At 46.6% G+C, this 17,532-nt stretch overlaps 2 protein-coding genes across 2 annotated transcripts in view; both read left to right on the top strand.

The window, feature by feature from the left end:
• Positions 1–4,390: 4,390 nt before the first annotated feature.
• Positions 4,391–5,629, top strand: LOC144607796 (Ig-like V-type domain-containing protein FAM187A). Its single transcript, XM_078424878.1, has one exon. The coding sequence runs from the start codon at positions 4,391–4,393 to the stop codon at positions 5,627–5,629; it is 1,239 nt and encodes a 412-aa protein (XP_078281004.1).
• A 9,102-nt stretch (positions 5,630–14,731) lies between these two features.
• LOC144607549 (solute carrier family 15 member 1-like) overlaps positions 14,732–17,532 on the top strand; it is a 69,698-nt gene continuing 66,897 nt past the window's right edge. Inside the window, exon 1 of the mRNA XM_078424447.1 lies at positions 14,732–14,816. The gene's annotated coding sequence lies outside the window, so the exon portion shown is untranslated. The remainder of the gene's footprint in view (positions 14,817–17,532) is intronic.

The following is a 17,532-nucleotide window of genomic DNA, read 5'->3' as shown; positions in this document are numbered from 1 at the left end:
GAACAATATATACTTTGGAGTCTTCTGGAGTGAACACTGAATTTTCCATCAGGTAAATTGCTCTCTCCTTGTTTTTCCATGATCATGCTTATGTCATTTTCTTATTATATTTCTTGAAAATACCTCACCAATGGTCAGTTCTAATGCTCTATATTGCCTGACCTGTTTTAACTTACTATTGTATTTTTGTCTTGCAGCCCACTCTCCCCCGCCCACCCGACCCCCATCCCAAATGTTTTGAAAACTACTGCACCTCCACTCTGGGTGTTTTCCTGCTTTTGTTCCAAATTTTAACATCTGCAGTTGTTTTTTTCCATTTCAGAAACTCAAAACGTATTCCTTGAATAACATTGCAAGATATTTTATCTACTTATGAGAGGATGGATCTCCATTTCTCATCTTACAAATGATGGTGCATATTGTAGTTCACACAGGCAATACCTGTGCAACAGCAGTTCAGGTAACAGAAATTCACCCTTCAGGAATTCACAAATCATTACCGAAAAATCTGAGATCTTGCAAAAAAATGAACTCTCACGGAATTTGTGTGTGTTTTTATTTTACTTTCAGCTATCATCTTGCTGAGTGGATGACTTTTCACATTATGGAGAATTGTGACAGGAACTGTTTTTTTGAGGAACACAACTCCTCTCCCATTTTACATGGATAGGAAACATTTAGAAGTGTCTGGGCCAAACATAGGTAGATGGGACTAGTGTAAATAGAGAGTCTTGGTTGGCATGGGAAGGTGGGGCCGAAGGGCCTGTTTCCATGCTGTATTACTTTATGATTCTATGTAATACAGAGGTTGACTGCACTCTGTCAGTACTGGAATTTCAGCATGTGCTCAGGTTTCTGCAAGGAGGCTTGAAACTACAGCTTTTTGATTTAGAATGCCACCTATTGGCCTGACCTATGTTTGAGGAAGATTGCATCTGTAAACACAGTGAATTATTCTGCTATAAATCTTCCCTTTGAGAAAATTAAGTCCAATGCTGCTGGGCAAATGCTGAATTATCCATTAATACCTGTTCAGATTGGAATGCATAACTTTAATTTTGTAGGTAATGACATGTATTGCCTCCAGCATTTTTGTGTTCCTGAAATGTTTTCCATTTGTTGAAGATTATTTTATCTGTATTTTTAAATATGACACTGAACTTTACTTTGGAAACGTTTCAAAACATAAATTAGTGTTTCTTTCAGAATTTTGATTCTTTGTTCAACTGAATGGGACAGTAGAGACTAGTACTAGGGTTTCACAGATATTAGCAGTGAATTGATTGCACCTAAGATTGGTGAATGCAGTGCATATAAAAGATGGATGGGTACATTCTGCTCCAGTGTGAAGTTGAAAAAATATTTCCCATAAATTTTGTCAGGTTAGAGAACATAGGTCAACCTCCAACGGGATCCCACTACTGGCCACACCTTCCCATCTCCACCCCTTTGTGCTTTCCGCAGAGACCGTTCCCTCCGAAACTCCCTGGTCCACTTGTCCCTTCCCACCCAAACCACCCCCTCCCCAGGACTGCCTCTTTGTAGGGTACATCAAACAATCCCTGTTCCAGGATTACACTGGCCCTTTCCCCGAACGCTACCGCCGCTACACTGACGACTGCATTGGTGCTACCTCTTGTACCCATGCAGAACTCACTGACTTCATCAATTTCACCACCAATTTGCATCCTGCTCTTAAATTTACTTGGACCATCTCCGACATCTCCCTACCGTTTCTGGATCTCACCATCTCCATCACAGGAGACAGACTTGTGATCGACATCTACTACAAACCTACTGACTCCCATAGCTATCTTGACTACACTTCTTCCCACCCTGTTTCCTGTAAAAACTCTACCCCTCCTCCCAATTCCTCCGTCTACGCTGCATCTGCACCCAGGATGTGGTTTTTCCAAACAAGGGCATCAGAGATGTCCTCATTCTTTAGGAAACGGGGGTTCCCCTCTTCCATCATAGATGAGGCTCTCACTAGGGTCTCCTCTTTATCCCGCAGCTCTGCTCTTGCTCCCCCTCCCCCTATTCGTAACAAGGACAGAGTCCCCCTTGTCCTCACCTTCCACCCCATCAGCTGTCGCATACAACATATTATCCTCCAACATTTCCGCCACCTCCAATGGGATCCCACTACTGGCCACATCTTCCCATTTCCACCCCTTTCTGCTTTCCGCAGAGACCGTTCCCTCCAAAACTCCCTGGTCCATTCGTCCCTTCCCACCCAAACCACCCCCTCCCCAGGTACCTTCCCCTGCAACCGCAGGAGATGCAACACCTGTCCCTTTATCTTCTCCCCCTCGACTCCAACCAAGGACCCAAACAGTCTTTTCAGGTTCACCCGCACCTCCTCCCACCTCATCTACTGTATCCGCTGTCAGGGTGTCAACTTCTCTACATTGGCGAGACCATGCGCAGGCTCGGCGATCGTTTCGCTGAACACCTCCGCTCAGTCCGTCTTAACCAACCTGATTTCCCGGTGGCTCAGCACTTCAACTCCCCCTCCCATTTTCAATCTGACCTTTCTGTTCTGGGCCTCCTCCATTGCCAGAGTGAGGCCCAGCGCAAATTGGAGGAACAACACCTCATATTTCGCTTGGGTAGTTTACACCCCAGCGGCATGAACATTGACTTCTCTAATTTCAGATAGTCCCTGCTTTTTCTCTCTATCCCCTCCCCTTCCCAGTTCTCCCACCAGTCTTCCCGTCTCCGACTACATCCTATCTTTGTTCCACCCCCTCCCGACATCAGTCTGAAAAAGGATCTCGTCCCGAAACGTCACCCATTCCTTCTCTCCAGAGATGCTGCCTGTCCCGCTGAGTTACTCCAGTATTTTGTGTCTACCATAGATCAAAGCTAGGATGATTGGAGAGGAGTAACAGAATTATAGTGCAAGGAAACCTCCAAGAAAATGATGTCCACAAACTCAATTGCCTTTACTGTAGTATTGTTATATTCCATGAGTAGGACTTGAACTTTTCAGCTTCACCAGATTAAAGACTGGAGAAATGGCTTCAAAGGCTTGCATGAAGAAAACACTGTTTTTCATCGGTCCATCCTGGCACCCAGGAATCGTTAGAAAAACCCCAAACATTAATTTTTTCCACCACTATTGCAGATTGGTCAAAGTGTGTATTATCTACAAAATACACTGCTGTTACTTGCTCGAGCTACTCCCATTACACCCTTTACGACCTCACCACTAAGGACGGGCAGCAAGTACAGGGAAACACTACCCCCTGCAGGTTCCTCTGAGGTTGCACACCATACTGGTGTACAGAAATTATACCCTATCTTTCCTCATTGCGGTTCTCAATCCTTGAACACCTTTCCCGACAGCAATAATGGAAGCACCTTCATTAGCGTCTCAAAAGGCCAGATGATAACCCCCTACTCAAGGGCAATTAGGGATAGCCAATAAATATTAGCCTACATGGACTCCGAACTGTACCTAACAATCCCTTTATTTTATCTGTAAATATACCTCTTCAGTGAGTTTAGCCTACCACAAGTGCGTTGATGTAGTTATTGTCAACCCCGGGTCTTCGCCGACACCACACCTACGGCGGCACGGTGGCGCAGCGGTAGAGTTGCTGCCTTACAGCGAATGCAGCGCCGGAGACTCAGGTTCGATCCTGACTACGGGTGCTGTAACTGTACGGAGTTTGTACGTTCTCCCCGAGACCGCGTGGGTTTTCTCCGAGATCTTCGATTTCCTCCCACACTCCAAAGACGTACAGGTTTGTAGGTTAATTGGCTGGGCAAATGTAAAAATTGTTCCTAGTGGGTGTAGGATAGTGCTAGTGTGCGGGGATCGCTGGGCGGCGCGGACCCGGTGGGCCGAAGGGCCTGTTTCTGCGCTGTATCTCTAAATCTAAAAAAAAAATCTACCTTTCCCCATATATTATCCACCCATTTCTTTCATTCCCATTTATAATCTGGCATTCCATTCCTTCCCATGTATTCCTGGCACAGTGTCTACACCAACCTATGCCGTGTGTGGAAGTGTCCATTTGAATTACATAGTGAAGAGCAACGTCTTTATCTGAGAACTGGCTCACATTGATTAGAAATGGGCAGAAAACGGTTTTAAGCTGGAGTGTGATATTTAAGCTGAGACTGATAACCACTGAGTGATGCCTGTCCATTCCACCACCGTGGTTCACTGAACCCCTGTTCATACAAGATCGGTGTCAATAAGCCTTGGCATCTGAACACCGAGCTACCTCTGGAATTCCTGCTGGCAAAGCATGTTCTTTAATTCACAATGGCAGAGTTCTAGAACCCAAAGATGTTCCTTCTAGAACTCAACAGCTTTTTGTGGACTTCACGAGCTTGGCATTCAGTACGTGGCCAGGTTTGATCAGACCCAGGCAAAATGTTGCCCGAACACTTTGTCCTTTTATTTACTCCCATTCTGTCTGCTTATGCTGGCGAGTTTGTAATTGAAGAGAAAGAGGATATATTTAAGACACAGTCCTGCCCTGCCTTCTTAATGTTCCAGAATGCTGCCTATCTGGCTGATATGACCTTTGAACTACCATGCCTCTGTAAGCCCGAGGACGTGAAATCAGTTGTCTGGTACTATCAGCAGAAACTGGGCAAAGGACGCACAAGAGTACTGACTGACTTCAATGGAACAAAGATCCTGGATACTACCCAATTACCTTCTGGATCGGAAATCAGTTCACGGTTCAGTATCTTAATGTTCAGCTTGGTCGTCTTCAATTCCCGCCCGCAGGATTCGGGGCATTATATTTGTGGCTCTGTGAAAGGTGATTATTTCTATGGTTATGACATTGACGTGCAAAGTTATAAAAAAGCGCACATAACCTTTCAAGAGCAGAAGCAGGATCCTCAACTGGACGTGGAGACTAAGACCTACAGGATCTTTACGTTGTTCTGGGATTGGACCATGTGTGATCGATGTGGGGTGAGAGGGGAGCAACGCCGCATTGGCTTGTGTTACTTCTACAGCCCTTACCTCTATTTCAGGTACAAGAAGACCATGCCTGACGTGGTTTCGTGTGGCTCTGCTGCAGTGCCCCGCAGGTACCGGTACATCCTGAAGAAGAGAAAAGCGGAGATCTTGGTACGAAGCTGTTTCGTACATTGCCCAACACAATACCCCTCCGTTGAAGGGCAGAAGTTCATCTTTGACCTGTTTGGCCATACGAATGACAAGAATAAAAATACTCCCAAAGTCCCAGTGCAGATCCACTTCCAAGTCATAGCAGAATCTTTGATTCTTGCCTGTCCAGGAGCTAGGGCAGAGCAAGCAGTAGCCTGGGACAAGGGGCACCGACAGCTCTACCGGCAGGAGTACATGATGGGTGTGAACCACAGCATGAGGTTGTATATTGATCATGGTAATCATCTGGTTATCCGTGCCTTTCAGTTGAATGACATTGGGACTTATTTCTGTTGGCGGCAAGGCCAAATGGTGGCCGGGATTAAGCTGTTGGTTGGCCTCCAAAAGAGGAAACACAGAAGTTTCACCGATCCCGAGTCCATCTTTGCGTTGCAAATAATCCTTAGTACCTATGTCATACTGACGATAATATTTGTCTTCCTCAAATGTATGAAATGTATAAATTATTACCTTGTTTGTTTTTAAGACAGGAACAGGAGGCAGACATTTCTCCCCTTACCAGTTCAAAGAAAATGGTCAAAGTCAGTGTCTGTGTCAAATTATGTTTGTTGGTAATGTTTATCAGTCTTGCTGTTCATCTGGAAACCTAACCCTGATATCAGTTGGTTTCTGGTTTCAATTCTTAAATGGAAGGGTTAGATTAGATGCCTGTGTGGTTTGGCGTTTTGTCCAATGAATACAGGCACAGGAAAAATGGTTACAGTAATCTTCTATTAATATAAAGTAGATGGCCCCATATTTAAGACTGGCACCACAGTGGTTGTAATGACTATGGAATATAATGCTATCATATAGGGGACTTCATCAGCCAAAATATCACAAGAATGCAGTGAGACATTAATGGAGGGGAGATGGTCATATTAATTGACTTGTGTTACAAACATATTGTGAATGTTTAGGAATCCAATAATATAGAAGCTAATGAAATTTCATATGTGAAAATTGCTCAGTGCCGTAAACAAAGGAAGATATTCAAGGACTGGATAACCAATGGTAGTGGTTGAGTACATCACCAGATAATTGCACAGCCTGATGGCGTTCTCTAAAGCAGGGCACTGTGTGGGATTCACATCTGTCTATTGTAATTAAACATGTTGGTGATACAATAAATGGAGTTTGTGGGGTTAATCCTGCACAAATCCCTGATTTTATGAGTGTATTTGGCATCTCTGCCGCAGTTACAGTACATGAAGGTTTTATGTTTTATTTTCTTATTGACTTGATTTAATAAAGAGTGTTAACCAAATATTTTGAATGATACATGGTTCTCAAACTTTTACTGGAGATAAAGGTTGGATAACCATATCCATATAAGAACCATATTGATATTTGATGACACCTTATAACACCTCAAAAGAGGGAGTTTGGGAGGGAAAGAAATAGGACATGAGATAGTGCTGACAGCTTAGTAAAAGGAGAATCCTAAAAGATTCTACATATATTATTAGCGTCCGATGTCAAACCAATGGGGCTATGGTGACCAAAGTATCTTTCTTCACCTTGTATTTTCAGTTGGAATCTGCATTAACTTCTAACCACATTCCGCTAGCAAATGTTCCTAGAGCACTTACTCATGTAGTCCACCAGAGGGCAGGCATGTACTGTTTCCTTGTTGCAAGTTGCACAACTGAAAATAATCCGGTATCTGAATCAATGTTATTCACTAAATCACAAGGCAGAAGGCACACCTGAACTTACACTTTTCATTATCTGACCACTGACCTAAATTGCTTTTACCAAAAAAAAATTGTTAAAGTCGAACAGGTCAGAGCAATTTATAAGACAATAACTGCATATGCTGGTACAAATCGAAGGTATTTATTCACAAAATGCTGGAGTAACTCAGCAGGTCAGGCAGCATCTCAGGGGAGAAGGAATGGGTGACGTTTCGGGTCGAGACCCTTCTTCAGCAATTTATGACTGATTGGAGGGCATTTATCACAACATGAGTGTAAAATGATGAGCATTCGTTGCCTTCATGTGTCAGATACTATCCATTATTTTAGTACTTGAGACCCATGTAAAACCCATGGTCTGTTGGACAGCAGTGATCCCTGGGCTCCCATATGTTTCTGAGAGCTGGACCACCAAAAGCAGTCAGGTCAAGGCACTGTGAAAATATCTTCAATGCTGGCTCTACAAAACCCTCAAGACCCAGTGGAAAGACAGGTAGGAGTCACACACAGAAGCCTGAAGTCCCACACCACCGATCTGGAACAGCTACTTTCCAACAACCATTAGGTTCATGTACTGACCTGCACAGCTCTAATCCTACGTCAGCAATGAAACACTATGGACCATTTCTTGAATCAAGATGCATGTCTCAGCTAATTCCAATTGGTTATATTGGAATTGGAATTGAAATTGGCCCATATCCTTCTAAATCCTTCCTATCCACATAGTTAACCATACATGATTGGGCCTCATTGAGCCTTTCGATTTGCAAGTTTTACCATGATATTTTTAGGTGCAAGAGTTAAATTATATAAGGTAAATTACAATTTTGCCATACTACTGATCTGTCAATTGATCCAAAGGAATATTAAGATGTGAATCAGGTAAGCTTCATTGGGAGTGTTCAGCTATCAGGGGGAATGCATAATATCTATAAAATCATGTCTATAATGTAAACTGGTGAGTTGGAAAACAAGTTTAAGGAGAAAGTGTTGTAAGATATGTTTTGTTGGAAGTGCTGAGGTACTGGAAGGATGTTTTTAGAGAGAGTTGGATTAGTTGGATTACTGGAATGTGTGATAGTGCCCTGGTGGGAGAGAGACAGGCCGAGCGACAGACAGACAGATAGAGAGAGGGAGATGGAGAGCAAGAGGGAGAGGGAGAGAGAGAGAGAAACAGAAAGAGAGTGAGGGAGCGCCACCATTTGGACTGGGTCGAGGGGGGGGGGGGGCCTTGGTTGTCTATATGGGCTAATCCTCAAGTTCTGATCATGTGAGGTGGTCATGTCTGCTGGCTGAGCCAGTCAGGGTCTCACAATCCTCTCACAAGCCATGAGTGTGGCTTTTGCCCATGTGGGAACCCTGGGCCATGGCTCTTATGGTTCGGGCTCTTTCGACATAGTCAATAACCTCCTCATAGGTTTTGGGGGGGGGTCGCTGTGCCACTGCATGCTGGTCCTCAGCTGGCTGGCTCCTTAGGTAATGTTCCATTGCCACAGGATCCACAACTTCCACACCGAGGTATGAGGGTGCGGATGGAGCCAACGGTGCGGATGTGGCAAGCCTCCTCAGTCAGGCCAGTTCAGCTCGGGGAGGTTTGCGGGGAAAGGCAAAGGTGGTGCAGTCCCTCCGTCTAGACGGTATCGCAGTCTGCAGCCACTACACGGCATAGCGAAAAATAAGCCTCCTGGGCCTCACCACTCATGCATGGAGCCAAGATGTGCTTCCAACTCTGACATGGCTGTAGCGACCATAGAGAATGGTCCAGGTCGTCGAACCCTCGGATTGGCCAGCGAGGTCACGTGGGAACGCGACCATAGGGATTGGTCCAGAGAGCGACATCGCTGATTGGCCAGCGATGTCATGTGCGCGTTTGGCGCCCGATTGAGTCAGTTCGGCGAAGTCTTCAAGGAAGACAGTAAGTTTGTATTGGTTGTCCTTTACCTTGTTGTTTAACTCTGTATCCGAATACGGCTGCGGCTGCAATAAACTCCTCTTACAACCAACAAGTTTCGGACTCGCCATATTGGTGACCCCGACGTGATCTGGACGATCACCGACTGAGCAGGAACCCGACGCCTCGTTGACGATGACCGAGCAGGGCACACCGGAGTCAAGCGCGGCAGGCGTTCATCTACCGTTGTTTTGGACGCACGCACCGCAAGCTGGGTTTATCAACGCCGAGGCTCAATTTCATATAAAGAAGGTGTCGGACGAATCCACGAAGTACTTCTACCTCGTCAGCGCTCTACCGCCGGACTCAACCAAGCGCGTGATGCGGTTCATCGTGAATCCACCTGCGGAAAACAAGTACGAGGCCATGAAGAAAGTATTACTGCGAACCTTCGGGTTTAATAAGCATGGTGGTGCGGCAAAACTTCTGCACCTACCGGATCTTGGAGACCAACTGCCTTCCGTCCTCATGGCCGAAATGATGATGCTAGCCGGTGAGCATACGGATTGCCCTATGTTCGAGCAGGCATTCCGCGAGAAACTTCCCGAGGATGTCCGACTGCTGCTCACGGATTGTTCTTTTAAGGATCCCGAAGCATATGCAGCGAAAGCGGACGCGCTCATAGCGGCAAAAAACAAGGCGAGTGGTTCGATCAACAAAGTCTCGACATCAGTGACCACGCCACAGCGACGGCAAGATGGCGCCATGTCTCCCGCCAATTCTCAGAAAGCCCGCCAAAAAGATCCGCACAAGCGCGGCTGGTGCTATTATCACCTACGATGGGGTAACGAATCCCGCAACTGTCGTTTGCCTTGTACCTTCGCGGGAAATGCCTCGGCCGATCGTACATAGGGGCAGTTACGATTGGCCAGAACCGGCGCCTCTATGTCCATGATCGATTCACGGACACAGAATTTTTGGTAGACACGGGAGCCATCGTCAGCATAGTGCCGCCGACCGACCTCGAAACCAGATCGGGTAAGACAGGTCCCACCCTCATCGCGGTTAATGGCAGCCCAATTCGCACTTTCGGTACACGGAAGATGTCCCTTGTGTTAGGCCTCCGCACGTACGAATGGCCATTCATCATAGCCGACGTCAAACAAGCGATCCTGGGCGCAGATTTTCTCTGGGCTTTTTCACTGGTTCCTGATGTCCGTGGTAACGACCTCCGACCCTCCGCCGAAGATGAGCACGTCGCTCCGACAATCGCTTCCTCGCCCAGCCCTACTGTCCAGGCCGTCGTCGCGGCCCCCGACTCGTATGCTGCGATTCTGGCAGAGTTTCCGGAGCTGCTCGTCCAACGTTTTGACACGCCTTCGGCTAAGCACGGTGTGGTCCATCACATCCGCACCGAAGGCCCTCCCGTTTTCGCTCGGGCCAGGAGACTACCGCCAGACAAACTGGTGGTGGCAAGGGCGGAGTTCAGGAAAATGGAGGAAATGGGAATTGTCCGTCAGTCTGACAGCCCGTGGGCCTCGCCGTTACACATGGTCTCCAAAGCATCTGGGGGGTGGAGACCATGTGGCGATTATCGGCGTCTCAATGCTGTCACCACGGCTGATCGCTACCCCATACCGCACCTACAGGATTTTTCATCTGGGCTGGAAGGAGCGGTGGTGTTTTCCAAAATCGATTTGGTGCGAGGATACCATCAGATTCCGGTGCGACCGGAGGACATACAGAAAACTGCAACAATTACTCCGTTTGGGTTGTTTGAATGGTTGCGTATGCCTTTCGGTTTAAAGAATGCGGCACAGGCTTTCCAGCGACTGATGGACCGCGTGGGCCGGGGTTTACCGTTTTTGTTTATTTATTTAGACGACATCCTGGTAGCCAGCCCCTCCGTGCAGGAACACCAGGCCCATTTGCGGACCGTGTTCCAGCGGCTCCAAGACCACGGGCTCATAATCCAACCCTCCAAATGTCAATTCGGCCTTCCTGCTCTTGATTTTCTAGGGCACAGAATTACCCCTGCCGGCGCCTCCCCTTTGCCCGAAAAGGTGGAGGCTATCCGGGCATTTCCCAGGCCCACCACAGTAAAAGGGCTACAGGAGTTTGTAGGCATGGTTAATTTCTACCATAGGTTCGTTCCGGCAGCTGCGCGAGTCATGCGCCCACTCTTCCAATGCCTTGCAGGGCATCCGGTAGAGTTGTTGTGGTCCCCGACCGCTGAGTCGGCTTTTACAGCAGCTAAGGCAGCTTTGGCAGACGCCACCATGTTGGTCCATCCGAGCCCCTCCGCCCCCACGGCCCTGACGGTTGACGCCTCTGACGTGGCGGTGGGCGGGGTTCTGGAGCAGCAGGTCGGTGGCCGTTGGCAGCCTTTAGCGTTTTTCAGCCGGCAACTAAATTCGGCCGAGCTGAAGTATAGCGCATTTGACCGAGAGCTTCTGGCTCTCTATTTAGCTGTTCGTCATTTCAGGTACTTCCTCGAGGGCCGCCCATTTGTGGCATTTACGGACCACAAGCCATTAACATTTGCTTTTTTGAAATTGTCTGACCCATGGTCGGCCCGCCAGCAGCGGCACCTGACCGCTATCTCCGAATTTACCACCGATGTCCGTCATGTCGCGGGTAAGCTTAATGCCGTTGCTGACGCCCTGTCTAGACCTGCTTTTCCCCCTATTTCGGCGGTGGACTGCGAAGTGGATCCCAAGGAGCTTGCGGAGGCACAGCTCCTAGCGGATACCGTTTCGGCTTACCGGTCCACCACTTCGGGATTGAAGTTGGCCCAGGTAGCTTGTGGGTCGGAGGGCACGAAAGTCTGGTGCGATGTTTCTCTTCCCCGTCCCAGGCCGGTAGTACCGCCCTCTCTTCAGCGCCGGGTTTTCGATGCCATTCATGGGCTGGCGCACCCGTCCATCCGCTCCACCTCTGCCTTGGTAGCAGCGAGGTTTGTCTGGCATGGCCTGCGGAAACAGGTAGCGGGGTGGGCACGTTCCTGCGTGCCCTGTCAGACCGCTAAAGTCCAGCGCCACGTCCAGCCCCCCGTACAGGATTTCGAGGTCCCGGCTGTTCGTTTTTTCCACATCCACGTGGATTTGGTCGGGCCTTTGCCTTCCTCCCGGGGCTACACCCACCTCCTCACGGTGGTGGATCGGTTCACCCGGTGGCCAGATGCTTTCCCATTGTTTGATATTTCGTCAGCGTCTTGTGCTAGGACTTTGGCCCTTCATTGGGTAGCTCGTTTCGGGGTCCCGGCAGTTATTACCACTGACAGAGGGCCACAGTTCACTTCGTCCCTCTGGGCCGCGCTGGCAGAACTGTACGGGTCCAAGTTACAACCCACGACTGCATATCACCCCCAAGCAAATGGACTCGTAGAAAGGTTCCACCGCCAACTTAAGGCGTCCCTCAGTGCAAGGCTTGAAGGCCCGGTCTGGGTAGACCAACTCCCTTGGGTTCTTTTGGGCATCCGGACTGCTCCTAAGCCAGATCTCGGTGCGTCGTCCGCAGAGCTAGTATATGGCTCGACACTTCGAGTACCCGGAGATCTGTTTCCGGACCCTTCAGACCTGCTGCCTACAGTCCCATCAGTGTTAGCATCTCTCCGGGAACGGGTGGGCTCCCTGGCTCCAGTTCCGACTTCACGTCATGGGTGTCCCATGGTACATGAACCGTCTTCCCTGAAGGACTGTGAGTTTGTTTTTCTGCGTAAAGATGCCCATCGCGCCCCGTTGCAGAGGGTCTATCAAGGGCCGTTCCGGGTTTTACGTAAGGGAACGGCTACCTTCACCTTAGACATGTGCGGCAAGAGTGAGCTCGTCTCGGTGTCCCGGCTCAAACCTGCCCATTTGGACCCGGATCAACCAGTCCTGGTCGGTCAAACCCCTAGGAGAGGCCGACATCCGTTAGTTCCGCTCAGTACGGGACCCCCCGTTCCGACAGTTCCTCCAGGACCCCCCGTTCCGGCAGTCCCTCCAGGACCCCCCGTTCCGGTAGTTCCTCCAGAACCTCTCGTTCCGGCTGTTCCGCCAAGTCCGGAACCTCCGGCTCCTGTGGTTCAGGCTGTCCCTCTCCGTACTCGTTATGGTCGCGAAATCCGGCTCCCTGCTAGGTTCCGCACCTCGGGTTCTGGGGGGGGTCATGTAGCGACCATAGAGAATGGTCCAGGTCGTCGAACCCTCGGATTGGCCAGCGAGGTCACGTGGGAACGCGACCATAGGGATTGGTCCAGAGAGCGACATCGCTGATTGGCCAGCGATGTCATGTGCGCGTTTGGCGCCCGATTGAGTCAGTTCGGCGAAGTCTTCAAGGAAGACAGTAAGTTTGTATTGGTTGTCCTTTACCTTGTTGTTTAACTCTGTATCCGAATATTGTGGCTGCAATAAACTCCTCTTACAACCAACAAGTTTCGGACTCGCCATATGGCCACCCTTTTTTCTCAGCAAACTAAAACATGCAAACAATGGCATCTTCTACGTGGGACTTTGATTTTATTTACATTTAACAATCAAAACCTGCCACAAAACCACAGACAGTACCTAGAAATGCTGGGAGGGCTGGTAGGTCTGGTAACGCACAGTCGAACCTATTGCAAGACCACCACGTACCACTTATTATTCGTGACAGGTTAGTGTTTCTCTTCCTGCTAATTTACCTAAAATAGAACTAGAATAAAATAAATATTTGTGTATAAATAATCTTGGTGCTATGGTTGGAAAACAACTGGGATCCCGGAACTGTAGGTATAGCAGGCCTTTAATGTGTCCAAGCAGAACACAAGGGAGATCAGGTGGAAGAACCTCTGGGAAAATGAAATATATTGAGGTTTGTATTTTCTAGATATATTTTCTATACATATATATATATATATATATATATATATAATAACTAGAGAACACATGTTTAAGGTAAGGGGGAAGTAGTTTAGAAGGGATTGAAGATTTCTTTGCATACTGAAGGTGGGTGAAGTGTGGAATACAGTGTCCAAGGAGATGCTGGAGACAGACTCACACAGCATTTAAAATGCATTGTCGAGCACTTGAATCAGCAAGGCATGGAGGGCTACTAACCAAGTGTTGATAAATGGGATCATTGTAGATGAGTAATTAACGGTTGGCATGTATATGGTCAGCTGAATGGCTTGTACCATACGATAGAACTTTATTTATCCCAGGAGGGAAATTGATCAGCCGACAGTCATGAAAAACAAAATACATGAACCATGAAATTAAAGTGATGAGCGGAAAGGTTGGGGGCATATCTCTGCTGTAGTGTTATGACTGCCGTGACTGACCGCTGGTGTGTTTGAAGTTAACCAGGGCGGATCAGTAACCGACTGCTGCATGTGTGGGCTGAGCTGGAATAGTCCAGGGCAGTTGGTGTCCATTGGATGAGTTGGGATGGCATGGCTGTTGCTGTGCTTTTGGCAAGTTCGAGGGATGTGTGGCTGGTGTGTGTATGGGGTTAGAGGGGACAGGCCAGGGAGCACATATATGTTTCTATAAGCTGCTTGGTCATTCAAGCCTGCCCCTCCATTTAATATGACCATGACTGATCTGATCTAGGCTTCACCTCCTCATCTGTATGAATTCCAGAGTGCCTTCCATGTGTCGATCTTTCACAAATGTATCTACCCTCTCATTAAATGCTCCCAACAACAGTCAGTGGTCGGGAATTCCCGAGGGCAATCATCCTCTGAGAAGATGTCGCAATGCACCACAGTTTTAAAGGACTTCTCCCTAGTTTCGCAAAGACGTTTCCTTGTTCGCGACTCTGGTGTGTATGAGGAGGTGTTGCCACTTCTGAGGTGTGGGTGGGTTGTCGGTGTGGATGAGGTAAATACTGTGTCTTGCTGCTGTACATGATTCTGATCATTGGGATATACGTAGAGAGGGACGGCACAGCTACCTTGTCTGTGCAGCTGTTCCCTGCCCAGTTTTATTTCAAAATCTGATTGGAGGTGGATACTCTGAGCTGTCTGTAATGTGAAACTTGAAGAATCAAAACTGGTTTACAGCAAATAGTTCACTGAGAGATCACGGAACACTACTATCGGATTTCTAAATTCAAAGTCAATGTAAGTATTTAACTATTTTAGCCAAAGTTACATTTCTGTGCTGCCAGTGTTTATTTGCTTGCTATTGAGGTGATCCGTGGGATTGCAGTACCAAGAGCATTGCCGGCTCTATCGGCAATGCTCCTTATCCTATTCAGGTGCTACCCCTTGCTTTAGAAATGAAATGTCTTTGTTAACATAATAGGATTTGGTATTCATAGAATATTAGAAGATAGTGGGAACTTTTCAGGTTGCAGCTGCATATTTCTTCATTGAAATCCCCAGTTAGTCTTGAATATAGGCACAAAGCACTAGAGTAACTCAGTGGGTCAGGCAGCATCTCTGGAGAAAAATGATAGGTGACGTTTCGGGTAGGGACTCTTCTTCAGACTGATTGGCTGGGTTCGTCAGAGGTAGTCTTCCTTTCCTGCAACTTCCCCATCACCGAAAAAAGAATACCTCTTCACCTATATAACTGATTTTGTGTTGAGAGACACTATTCAATCTTCTTTCACTATTGCTCACGGCAGTAGTCTTGCGTACACTTTTAATTCTTTTTTTAATTTCTCTCAATTCTGAAGTCTTTGCCTAGGTTCAGGATGACTGGACATTCACTCATATTGGGGATCAGACACTGCATTCATTGCCTTTCACTAGGTTCAGTTGAATGCACACCATGTCTCATTAGAGCTTGGGTTCCATGTCTCATGTTGCTGTCTGTGTTCTGGGTGCTACCTCTTGCCTAGTTCTACCCTTACTCTGGGTCGTTGGGGTCCGGTTCCATCGGCGATGCTCCTTATTGTCATCTCTGTTTCTAGGGTAATGTATTTCACTAGACTTCAATCCCATGAAGGTCTGCTCCTCAGCAGGGTCAGAGTTTCATGGATTCTGCTTCTCATTAGTGCACTGATCCACAGATATTATCATCCATTGGAATGAGAGATAAGGAATTATCCAAAGCTGAAGGGTTTGGACTTATTTTTACTTGGGTTTAGAAGAAAGACAGGTCTTATCAAAATAAATAAGAACCTGACTGAGAGACGATGAGAAGTTATTTCCACTTGTTGGAGAGTCAAGAACTACCCTGGATTCCCCCAGCAGGGTAAATAACATCTCTGTAACAGATTGTTTAAGTTTGGCATGTATTCTCGTGAGGCTAGAAGATGGAAAGATGAACCGACTCAATTTGTTAATATAATAATGATTTAATAGGCAGACACAAGGAATGATAGGATGATAGTTTATTTAAAAAAAACACAAAGTGCTGGAGTAATTCAATGGGTCAGGTTCTCTGGTGAACATGATTACTCAGACTGAAGTGATTTAATATGGTTGGTCACTGAGCAGACATTAGTCATAGAACTTTTCAAGAGGAATCAGGAGTTAGGGGAAAGGGAGGTGGGGGTGGGGTGGGAGTACGCTTCTGATAATACCCCTGACCATCATCTAAATCTGATGACTGCTGTTATTGGCTTCTGGAGGATGTACTCTCGTCAGACTCATAGCTGCTTGTCAACATTACAATGGTAATTACACTTCAGAAATTACAGTACTTCGCTATAAAGTATTTTATTATGTCACCAGTTCATGAAAGGCACAGCTTGAATTAAGTTTTATGATGTAACTGAAGCAAACTGGAGCATGGATTTCCATGTAGTTTCAGAGTGGTTTATAGATCATTGTAATCTGCCAGTCCATTCAATCTAGATTTCTAAGGAAGTATTTCTGTGTCTCTTTCTGTAAAATTGCTTTAGATTTTGCTGACGTCAACAGAGGTTCCAGGCTACTCCTGAAATAGGATAATGTATTCAGCCCATTCCCATTGACGTTATTTATTGCAAATTGGAATCAATTAGGCGTGGTAAACTGGAGAATACTTTGATATTTTTGATCAGTAGGTGTGTTTACATTCTAACCATAAATGAAATGAAGTTAAACCTGTTTGCTACAAAAGGCTTTGATCAGAATTCTAGGATACATGGTTCAATTCTGCAATTTTAACCTCTCATTCATATTCTCACTACAGGTTTAATGATCAAGTAAATTAAAATGTTTCCACCATTTTTCCTCTTTACATATGATGAAGCATGAAGAATAACCTGTTATTGGCAATTCTTCAATGTTTTGGTTATTTTTTAGTATTGATTGCCTGGGAATTATTGGTCTCAAACAATTGTATACATCCCAGTCCACCAATGTAAACATTGGTCAGCAGATGTTGGTTAGGTGGCTCTGCCTGGCTGATTCCCCCAGAATGACTCCTCAAGATGAATTTCCCTGATTAACTTTCATTAGATAATTTCCGCTGACCAATTTCTCAAGACTGTGCAGCTTTATACAGTTTGTGCATTTATTCATTGTTCTATGTGGTAATACAGCAGTCATAGGGCTTTTAAATAAATAAATAAATCTATATCTATCTATCTATCTATCTATCTATCTATCTATCTATCTATCTATCTATCTATCTATCTATCTATCTATCTATCTATCTATCTATCTGTCTGTCTGTCTGTCTGTCTGTCTGTCTGTCTGTCTGTCTGTCTGTCTGTCTGTCTGTCTGTCTGTCTGTCCGTCCGTCTGCCCATCTGCCCATCTACCCATCTACCCCTGGCATTCCCCTGCTGCTTTCTCTTATGATTTTATTTTCCTGTGAAATCTTGTAGATGCTCATTAATCTCTTTGCAAAATCAAAAGAGGGAAAACTATCCCTTTGCTTAGTAACAGAGCATTGATG

Source organism: Rhinoraja longicauda, chromosome 29 (assembly GCF_053455715.1).
Source record: "Rhinoraja longicauda isolate Sanriku21f chromosome 29, sRhiLon1.1, whole genome shotgun sequence".
In the NCBI taxonomy this organism is placed as follows: Eukaryota; Metazoa; Chordata; class Chondrichthyes; order Rajiformes; family Arhynchobatidae; genus Rhinoraja; species Rhinoraja longicauda.
This window is presented reverse-complemented; position numbering and strand designations above follow the sequence as displayed.